The sequence below is a fragment of the Sebastes umbrosus genome, chromosome 7, assembly GCF_015220745.1.
Source record: "Sebastes umbrosus isolate fSebUmb1 chromosome 7, fSebUmb1.pri, whole genome shotgun sequence".
Lineage (NCBI taxonomy): Eukaryota > Metazoa > Chordata > Actinopteri > Perciformes > Sebastidae > Sebastes > Sebastes umbrosus.
Genome location: NC_051275.1, coordinates 11980087 through 11990063, shown reverse-complemented (window position 1 = coordinate 11990063; position 9977 = coordinate 11980087). Strand labels below are relative to the sequence as shown.

At 41.8% G+C, this 9977-nt stretch overlaps 1 protein-coding gene across 2 annotated transcripts; it reads right to left on the bottom strand.

The window, feature by feature from the left end:
- Positions 1 to 1592: 1592 nt before the first annotated feature.
- Positions 1593 to 9517, bottom strand: LOC119491656 (multidrug and toxin extrusion protein 1-like). Of its 2 annotated transcripts, XM_037775812.1 has the most exons (17): positions 8689 to 9517; positions 8222 to 8323; positions 7919 to 7987; positions 7666 to 7814; positions 6563 to 6605; positions 6415 to 6459; positions 6190 to 6287; positions 6005 to 6102; positions 5787 to 5900; positions 5629 to 5696; positions 4320 to 4428; positions 4130 to 4205; positions 3536 to 3605; positions 3311 to 3443; positions 3079 to 3173; positions 2826 to 2912; positions 1593 to 1898 (listed from the first exon to the last, which is right to left on the bottom strand). In XM_037775812.1, exons 1-17 carry the CDS (start codon positions 8854 to 8856, stop codon positions 1599 to 1601), a joined length of 1824 nt encoding a protein of 607 aa, XP_037631740.1. In that variant the 5' UTR covers positions 8857 to 9517; the 3' UTR covers positions 1593 to 1598. The 2 variants fall into 2 exon arrangements, with proteins under 2 accessions (XP_037631740.1, XP_037631741.1); XM_037775813.1 differs by lacking the exon at positions 6415 to 6459.
- Between the last annotated feature and the right edge of the window lie 460 nt (positions 9518 to 9977).

The following is a 9977-nucleotide window of genomic DNA, read 5'->3' as shown; positions in this document are numbered from 1 at the left end:
CTATATTGTATTTCATTTCCAGTAAATATCACAATATTAAACGTGTTTTCTGTTTAAAAAGAACAAACAAAGGAAGATAAGTGGTTACGTCTCCAGTCTGATCTCGAGCTCACAGCTGATAGGTAGCCTACATGGTTTGATTACATGATGTAACAGAAGTGCATATAACGGCTTCAGTGTGGACACGGTGTAGGAAGGTGATTTTTGGGCCCCTGACACCTTCTGGGCCCCAGTACGCTGCACCGGTTGCACCCTCCATATTTACGCCACTGAGTACAACACGAGCACAGTAAAATCTGGTCTGCACTTGCATAAAAGGCTCACTAGCTGGCGCTTCTCCAGTTACACTGCACATGTGTCATACCCCGTAGCTCAAGATTGTGTCCCAGCCTCCATTCAATAGCCTTGAAAGGAAAGGGGTTATTGCAGGACAGGAGTGGGAGTGAGGTGACTGGGATGGGAGAAGAAGTCAGAATGCATCTGGTGGACAGGAAGAGAATGACAATGAATGAGTTTGAAGAAATGTTAATGTGGCTGAGGATAGGGACAGAGAGGAAGGACGTGACAGTTTATACTCCATTCAATGGCAAAAAGTTTGAAAAAGAATGTTGATGACTAATAATCTATATTAGTATTAATAGTATTAATGAGTATTAATGTAGTAAAGTGAATGCTCTTTGTAGTGTGTGAGGCCTATTTTTCTTCCACTTTTCACCCAGAGCTCTGCTAAATTCTAACTTAAAAGTGTTCTACACCTGTGTTGTAATCAGAGCTTCTCCATGCTTTGTTGACATAGCCGGGCTGGCCCTTTAGTGCATGATTGTCCACTGGCTCGCTCATGGCCGGCATCAGCTCATCCCGACCGACGGCGCAGTTGCGGAAGCGTAGCACCCACCCTCCGGTCCCCCCTCCAAGTTAACACTGGCAGCTCCGTCAGCACTGTTGTCATTGTTTGCACTGTTAACGCTGTTAGCACCGTTAGCTGTGAGCTGCTAGCTCAGCCGTCGCCATGTTGAGGACCATGCGGAGGCAATAAAAATACTCCCATTCTTGTATTTAGCACCTTTAAGCTATCTAAATTGCATACAAGTAATTGTAATAAAATATAGGCTAAGCATTTAGAACTAAGATGTGAACACTTCTTAGGCTATATGCTAGCTAAGGACAGATAGCATACTTTGTTTTCTTTTATTCCAAAGGGTAAACACCCACTGACATTTTTTTATTCAACAAAATAGAACATCTAATCCTACAAACACTATTATTTATTTTGCCGAGAGTAACACTTACAAATGCAGTAAAAACATTCTTCACTTAAGTAAAACAATTATAATGCAATGCTGCATTACAGGTCGATATGACACAATTGCAGATGAGAAAAAAGCAGAGGGTACTTAAACATTTAAAATGTCTATGACCAAAAAAAATCTATTAAAACAATATATTAATTCAACCATTCATTCACTTAATTTTTCATGAAATCTGCCACTGTTTTAGCTACTTTCTGGTGAAGATAACAAGTCCACGACAGTCCTTTAAATTCTATGTTTTTACGACATTGAGCAAAAACAATGATCTTATGATCAAGGATCTCAAGGTTATCCTTTTATTGGGACCAGCGCAGTGGAGAAAATTTGATCAGGGGTATATGTCGCATTGATCCAGTCCAAAGTAAAGTTAGCCTCTGAAGGCCGGGTCTCTGGCAAGGGCACAAGGAAGTGCACACTTGCTCCGACAGCCAGAAGTGCAACTGCTGCAAACATAGTGAGGCCTCGCCTGAGGACCAGCTGGGTAGTAGAGAGACGGCCACCCTTCACATGCTGGACCACATGTCCACCCTGTGTCTCTGTGTTACCGTCATGGCACTCGGTGCTCACAGACATGTAGCCATCCGCTGACTTGAAGGAAAAAGTATTATATTAGGCTACTTTGTTGATTCATATGGATAACAAGCACGGAAAAACTTAAAAGTAGGGCTGTCAATCGATTAAAATATTTAATTGCGATTAATCGTATGACTGTCCAGAGTTTATCACGATTAATTGAAAATTAATCGCACATTTTTTATTTGTTGAAAATGTACCTTAAAGGGAGATTTGTCAAGTCTTTAATACTCTTATCAATAAGGGAGTGGGCAAATATGCTTGCTTTATGCAAATGTATGTACTGTATATATTTATATTGGAAATCAATTAACAACAAAATGGTGACAGATATTGTCCAGAAACCCTCACAGGTACTGCATTTAGTATAAAAATATGCTCAAATCATAACATGGCAAACTGCAGCCCAACAGGCAACAACAGCTGTCAGTGTGTCAGTGTGCTGACTTGACTATGACTTGCCCCAAAACTGCATGTGATTATCATAAAGTGGGCATGTCTGTAAAGGGGAGACTCGTGGGTACCCATAGAACCCATTTTTATTCACATATTTTGAGGTCAGAGGTCAAGGGACCCTTTTGAAAATGGCCATGCCAGTTTTTCCTCGCCAGAATTTAGCGTAAGTTTGGGTGCTTTATTTTGCCTCCTTCGCGACAAGCTAGTATGACATGGTTGGATTCCTTCACTCTTGTTTTAAAACTGAGCCCGCTACAACTTCAAAATTGCTAGTTGCATTAATCTGTTAAAGAAATTAGTGGCTTTAAAACAAATTTCCGTTAACGTGTTATTATCGTGTTAACTTTGACAGACCTACTTAAAGGGAATATTTGGTTTCTCAGACTGAAAATATTAGAAAACCAAATAGATGCCCATTGATAACAGTGTGAAGTTAGCTATGAAAGCCACTTATGTTGTTAGTGTTAAGAATAACAGGCCACTTACGTTCCCATTACTCGCTGTCTGGTCGTCTGACAGGGCAGCTGTGCTCAATAACGTCATATGTGTCTTTTTCTGAGCTCGTTTCACAGCCTGCAAACAAGCAAACACAAAAACCCAACTGCCAATTTCTTCTTATTCATAAAAATAGTTATTGAAATTTGCCAGATTTGCCTGAGGAGCAAAACAAATTCTGCCAATATATCTTAACAGCTGAGGCCTTGCATGATCCTGATTGTTAGATTAGCGGGCAGCGTACCTCCTCTGTCATTCTCTTCCAGTTGAGCCTGAAGATGACAGTGATGTAGAAGGTGGACTGTAAGATGACACAAATGAGCAGTCCCAGCCAAAAACCTGCAGAGAAAAAGACAAATTAGCCATTTAAGTGCACAGCAGGCCTCACTTATAATAACCTGCTTCTTCCCATGCAGCCATTTATTTGTCTCGAATGTCAATGAAAGTAGCAAAGCATGGCCACTTCATGTAATTACCCAAAATTCTCAGTTTTGCAACAAATGTTAAAGTAATGCTCAGTGAAAGTCCTATGCAGTAGTATCCAATGAAATTGGCCACGGCTGGTATCCTCTGTCTGCCCGTACCCAAGAAGATGCCGGTGCACACACACTAGGATGGGAAAAAACACTTGTCATATTTGGCATATATGACTTGATTTTGGTGTCATACTGCAAATATATTTTGCTGGCTGGTAGACTCACCACAAGACCATCAAAGAATTGAAGGAAACAGTAAACATTCATCATATGGGAGACCAGACCGATGATGTGCCTGAAATGATAATTGAGATTGTGTCTTTGCGTGTAGCAGTTGTTCTCTACTACTACTGTACAATAAGTTACTTTACACTTATTACACGCCATTAAAAACGGTGTGTGTGTTATGTATTTATAAAAATATATAAAGCATGTATTGCCAGATAACTATTTGGTTAAAGTAAATACTGTTGGATATTGTTTTGTTAGATTTAACTTGTGATTTCCCCCTTTTTGCATGCAAGATTAAAATAGTTCCAACAATAACCACTAACGAATATAAACAAGAAGGTTTTAATCCAGACATATACTGCAGGGACTCCAAGAATCATCATATTGGTGTGATTGTATTCATCAAAGGGTTAAATCGAGCATTTATGAAGTGCTTAGAGGATATTTGAAAATATCGCAATATATATCGTGTATCGTGATATTGCCTAAAAATATCGCAATATTATTTTTAGGCCATATCGCCCAGCCCTACTGTACTATACTATAACGTACAGTGAGTGAAATGTGAGAGCGGCTGTAGAGACTCACGCATCAGAGGTGAACATGAAGCCAATCACTGATTTACTACATCCAAGCACGAGACCTTCAACAACTGCGATGCTACCTGGAAGAGAGGAGCTGTGAAATCAGTCAAACAGAAGAAAATGTTGAAGAAATCAAACATCAAGTGCTGATTTATTAATACAAGCTACAACAACAGAACGTGTTTTTAACTGACCTGCAAGAGCGAAGGACACCTTGCAGGTGAGGATCGCCCCGGCAGTGTCTCCTGCCCCGAGAGCATTACCCACTCGGGCACACGCTGCAGCTTGAACACCAAGAGGGAACTATATGGATTCAGCATTTGCAAAAAAAATATGGAAAGAGAAATACATTCAGGAATCAGAAATGAACACTGATATATAAAAGAGCTTGCTCCTGAAAGTGTTCCAAAGCTAAACGACAACACATGTTCAGAGAAGACATTTAAAGGGGACATATCATGCACCCACATTTGGGTATCTGGAGTGCCTACCAACCCACAAACTATGGAATAAGACCAACCCAGTCAGTTTTTTGTGGGCTGTCTAGAACAGAAAACATGCAATTCAACAAGCCATTCAGATTTGGCTCTTCTTCCTATTTCACATGCAGGCTTGTTAGAACTACCTTTGCACCTTTACGGGCGTCAGTAGCTCAGTCCGTGGGGACTTGGCTTGGGAACCGGAGGGTCGCCGGTTTAAGTCCCCGCATGGACCAAGTACGGACTGTGGACTTGTAGCTGGAGTGGTGCCAGTTCACCTCCTGGGCACTGGTGGGGTGCCCTTGAGCAAGACACCAGACCCTCAAACTGCTCCCCGGGTGCTATATAGTAGCTGCCCATTGCTCATAATACTAGAATGGGTTAAATGCAGAGACTAAATTTTACTGTGTGCTCTATACAATACAATGTGTGACAATGAAATCTGATTTACATTTACAAAGGTGCACCATATTTTTCTCTCGAGCCAATCACGGCAGACTGGGCTTTTTTGGGAGGGGCTTCAGTGGAGTGTGTATAATCTGGCAACATCTAGCGGTGAGGTGGCAGATTGCAACCTCTCCCGTGTGCCAAGCGTGTAGAACAACTGTGGTCGCCGATGTGAGAAGTCGAATGGCCGTATCTTGAGCCAGCTGTTGTGTGTCCATTCTGGGCTACTGTAGAAACACGGCGGCCAGCACCACGAAGACAGGACCCGCTCCATATTTATTTGATTGTCATTTTCAGGTGATTATACACTAAAGAAAGAATACTTATTCCATTTCTGCCAATAGATCCCGTTAAATGCTATACACTGTTCCTTTAAAGAGACAGGCGCGACAACGGAGCGCTTCAGACAGAGGGTGAACACAGGTATACAGGTATATTCAGACAGACAGCATGAGAAAAAGACTGTGTTTTTGGAACATTAAAGCATGTAAACATGTTCTAGTAGAAACACAAAATACAAGTATGAACCTGAGAATATGTCCCCTTTAAAGTGAGAATATAACGCTCTGACTGGTACCATGTAGGTTATGAAAGCCACCATTATCACAACATGTTGGGCTGCCAGCTCGTCTTCACTCAGCATCCCTGATAATCAGAGACAAAGAAGAAAGTCAGGACTCAGAGTTTGTATCTGGTTTGTTCAGATCAAATGTCTTACCAATATACTTGGATTACCTGCAAAGAATCCCCCAAACTCATAAACCCACCACTCGAAACATGTCATTAATGTACTGGGAATGGCCAGTTTCATGTAGGAGCCCCACTCCTGCAGTGATTCTACAGACCAGCCTGCAGGGGGAGACAGAAACTTATTTATGTAGAGGGAAAACATGGAGGATGAACAGAGCATGCATGAAAGCATACAGGGATACCATAAATATTAAACCTCTCACCTCCCCACGTCGTTACATGGAGCTTCTTCCACCAAATGTAACCAAGCAGAAAAGCAAAGATGTAAATCTGAGACAGAGTGTTGGCTGCTGCAGATCCGCTGTAAGACATGATGCGGTGATATCAGTGTGTGTAATAGTTTTAATCAGATTTAAAACCATATGCTGACACGAGTGAGTACACCTACCCAACACCCAGATCGAGCCAGGAAAGGAAGATGTAGTTCGTCACCACATTTGCTATGTTTGCCATGGCAGCAGTGTACATTTGTGGCAGTATTATACCCTGAGTACACAAACAGCAGATGATGCGATGATGAGTACCACTTATACCTTTCCCCTCCGTAACTACAATAATTAAGACAACATGTTTTGATTCTCTGAAATAAAAGTGTTACAGGACATTAGTGCACCTGGTTCTGCAGATAAGACACCAGTAGCTGATATACAAACATTGCCTGAAAGACAAAAACAGATTTAAAAAAAAAAAAAAATACATAAAGATTTGAGCGATAGTGCTTTATACATGCTCATAAAGGTGAAAGAAAAGTCGCAACTCACTGGTACGGCAGGGAGGAAGGCGGTCATATACAGCTGGGCTATTCTGAAATCAAAAAGCTGTATTCAGATCCAAAGAAATTATCGTTTAAGGGAATATTCACTGTTCAATGTCGTGCTTTCAGGCTCCTTTATTCCCACTGCCTTTCAAAGATGTATTCATTGCAAGGAAGGTTTGCCTCTCACGGGAAATAAAGTGAAGAAGTTATTGTATATAGTATACACAGCTATATACAGCTTAGCAACCCTGAAGAAGTGGTGTGAGGCCAAATAAAATGATACAGAAATCTTTACAGAGAATTGGTGGAGGTCATTTGATTAATATTTGGAATACAGATTATTTTTTTATGCTGAATCTGCTCAGTGAATCTGTGGCTACCAGATGTTTGGTCGTGCAAATCTGAAATTCTGTAACTTCGCGTCCACTGCGTGCACTGCGCCTTTCATTTCAATATGGATGCTTTCGAGGGAAGACTGGCCAAGCAGGTTTGCCTGTACAAATATCTCTACCACTGTTCATTGAGAGACCAAAGGGACAGTCACATGACATTAAATACTTGGAAAGAAATAGGCAACACACTGGGGGAAGGAGAGGCTTTTTGCTGCAGTCTGTGAACAAATATGAGTGATAAAAATATGAGTAAAAAAAAAAAATCCGAGCAGAGCAAAGCACCGAGAGACAGAACGTAATTTTGACTTGGAGGTCAGCGACAGTAATAATTACAGTACACAAATGCAATGTTTGGCGGTAGGTCAGTGTTTACTACTGTTGCCAGGCAGCCTACTTTCCTTTCCGGTACCACTCGTTGACCACAGAATATTTTGTTTTGTACACCCCCTGGAGTTTCGGAGCATATTGCAACGCCTCTGTGCATGCTCGTAGTGCACGCGCCATCTATGGAGTCCCGCGCCACGGTATCTTGCACGAATGTAAACAAAGCGTAAGCCTAACCCTAGAGCAGCCAGCGGTGGGGTGGGGGTTGGGGGGCTCCAAATACGAATTTCGCCTGGGCCACCGAAAGGGCTAGAGCCGGCCCTGTCTGACTGAATGTCATTCATGGACAGAGGCACTGAGTTTTACATGCGAGTGAGGTGCTGTTAGTCACCTGGTCACCTCGGGGTCCTGGCCCATGCATAACAGGATGGCCTCGGCGTTAATGAGCAGACCCCAGCAGGGTAGACAGAACAGCAGCAGGATGATGATGCCCCGCTGGAGGATCACTCCCACCCGCAGCAGGTTCTTACCGCCGAATGTCTGCACAACAGCACAGAGCAGACCATGTTAATCATTTTAGAGAAGGGTGTAATGAACAGTTGGGATTTGGGATCTGCAGCGAAATTGAGGACAAAATTGCATACCTGAGACACCAAAGTATCACATGCCAGTCCCAGACCGCATCCCGTTGCTGCAGTGGTAACATTAATAGTCTGAAATTAATATAAAACATACTTGAATGAGTCTGACGTACACTTGAGACCTCTGATGTAACCAATATGAGTAAATATGCATACTGATTAAATCACCAGGCTTGTGAGGCAAGTGTAAAGGTATCTTCAGAAGGTGAGTTTAGAGTTTCAATATTTCATTTTCTCCCTTGAAATTACATTTCCACCTGTCATTTCGCCTCCACGAATCTGTGGAGCATACAGATGACCACTTACAGCAGAAGCTAATCCGTAGCCAGCCATCACCTCATTTCCCAGACGCCCACAGAACATTGTGACCACGACTGGAAGTAGGTAATGTAGGATTCGAGAGACCAGCTATAGAAAGACAAACATCAACGATGGTGAAGTTGATACCAGCTCACAGATGACGCATTGTAAGTTACAGCAAACACAAGTTGCAATTTATTACACAGGATTGGTAGAGGTCAATATTTGGAATACAGATTATTTCTTTATGCTGAATGTGCTCAGACAATCTGTGGGGATTTACTTTTAACACAGAGGTACTGTTGAGAGGATCATGCCTGTCTTTGCAAATGAGCTATCACAATGTTAACACTTTGTCAAACAAACTCTCAAACAATCTTCTGTTGTATAAATTAACTTATTACAAAGAACGGCCCCAATCCACACAGTCCTTTACAGACAGAGAAAGGTATATAGACAGTGCCAATCCTTACCAGAGGCCCTGTCATTCTCAGGATGTGGTACAGTTCCTCTCTGTGGGCCAGGGGAAACCTGTGGCGAATCCACCTGCAGCAGAAAAGCTTATCACTGACCCCCTCCATGTCTGCAGGACCAGGTACTAGTGCAGGTTTTTCCACCGCAGCGTTGGTCCTTTCTGTCATGTACTTTTTTTCGATGCCCTCCGAGGATTGAATTCTCACCACTGTAAAGTGGTGCAAAGTATTTCAACATCTCAGAAGGTTACTTATTGATTCATTCGTGGTTAGGGTTCACAAATTGCATTTCAGGATACACTGTAACAAAAATGACCCAAACAGTATACAGTTTAGTATATAGTACTGGTAACATGATACAGAGTTAATCTTATGAGTCATTATATAATTCTATATTTTCTAAGTGGATACCAGAGATGCACATAAATGACATTTACAATTCAATTTAAAATTCAAATGCAGTTCAAATTCAATTTTGCGTTTCACTGCGTTCACTGAGTGAATGATTACATTGCCATTGGATGCCATTGTGCGGAAGCATATTAAATAACCACATGCGGCCTTCTCTCTGCCTCTGTGTTGTCAGATATGATATGTGAGCAGACAGAAGGTGTGAAGTCATGATTATTCATGAACATCTTTTGCATATTAATGACTTGCACAGGTTTCCTTTGAAGAAGTGACATCAGTCCAATCAGTCTCCGTCAATTCGGGTAGACATGTTCATTATTAAAGTGTTTGAGGATATGAAACATTAACATGTCATATGGTCTCGTGTCCCACTGGAGAGGAGTAAAGGTTAACCAGTTAGCGCTCGGGCAACATCTAAAATGAGATGCAGCCCTCTGCTGCTATCAGGCAGAGAACTTATTCAACTAGCCATCTGCAGCAGAGTGATAGCATGTATTAGTGCATGTCAGATTCCTGTTTCATGGATAGAAAACATATTTACACTTAAAGCTGCAGTGGGTAGGAGTGGAATAAATAGGATTTAAAAAAGTTATTTTTATAAAACGGTCACTATATCCTGACAGTAGTGCATGAGACAGGTAATCCGAAAAAAAAAAAATCATGTGTCTCTGTATCCTCCGATGTTCCTAATGGCCTCTGCAAGATTTCACAGACCGGATGAAAACAACCAATCAGAGCCGAGCTGGAGCCTTGCCATCTCTGAGCAGCTGTCAATCACTCACAAACTCCGATCAAGCGGTCAAACTAGGCAGCGCTGAGCAAATATGAATCAATATTCTGTTACTGTAATGACTATTTCTTGACTCAAATGTTTCCAG

Excerpts from the sequence above, each read along its gene's own strand:
- LOC119491656 (XM_037775812.1), bottom strand. The coding sequence starts at position 8,856 with ATGACAGAAAGGACCAACGCTGCGGTGGAAAAACCTGCACTAGTACCT. Across the intron at positions 6,606-7,665 it reads CAGGACCCCGAGGTGACCAG|AATAGCCCAGCTGTATATGA; the intron begins GTGACTAACAGC and ends TTTTGATTTCAG. Across the intron at positions 6,288-6,414 it reads TGTCTTATCTGCAGAACCAG|GGTATAATACTGCCACAAAT; the intron begins GTGCACTAATGT and ends TTGTGTACTCAG.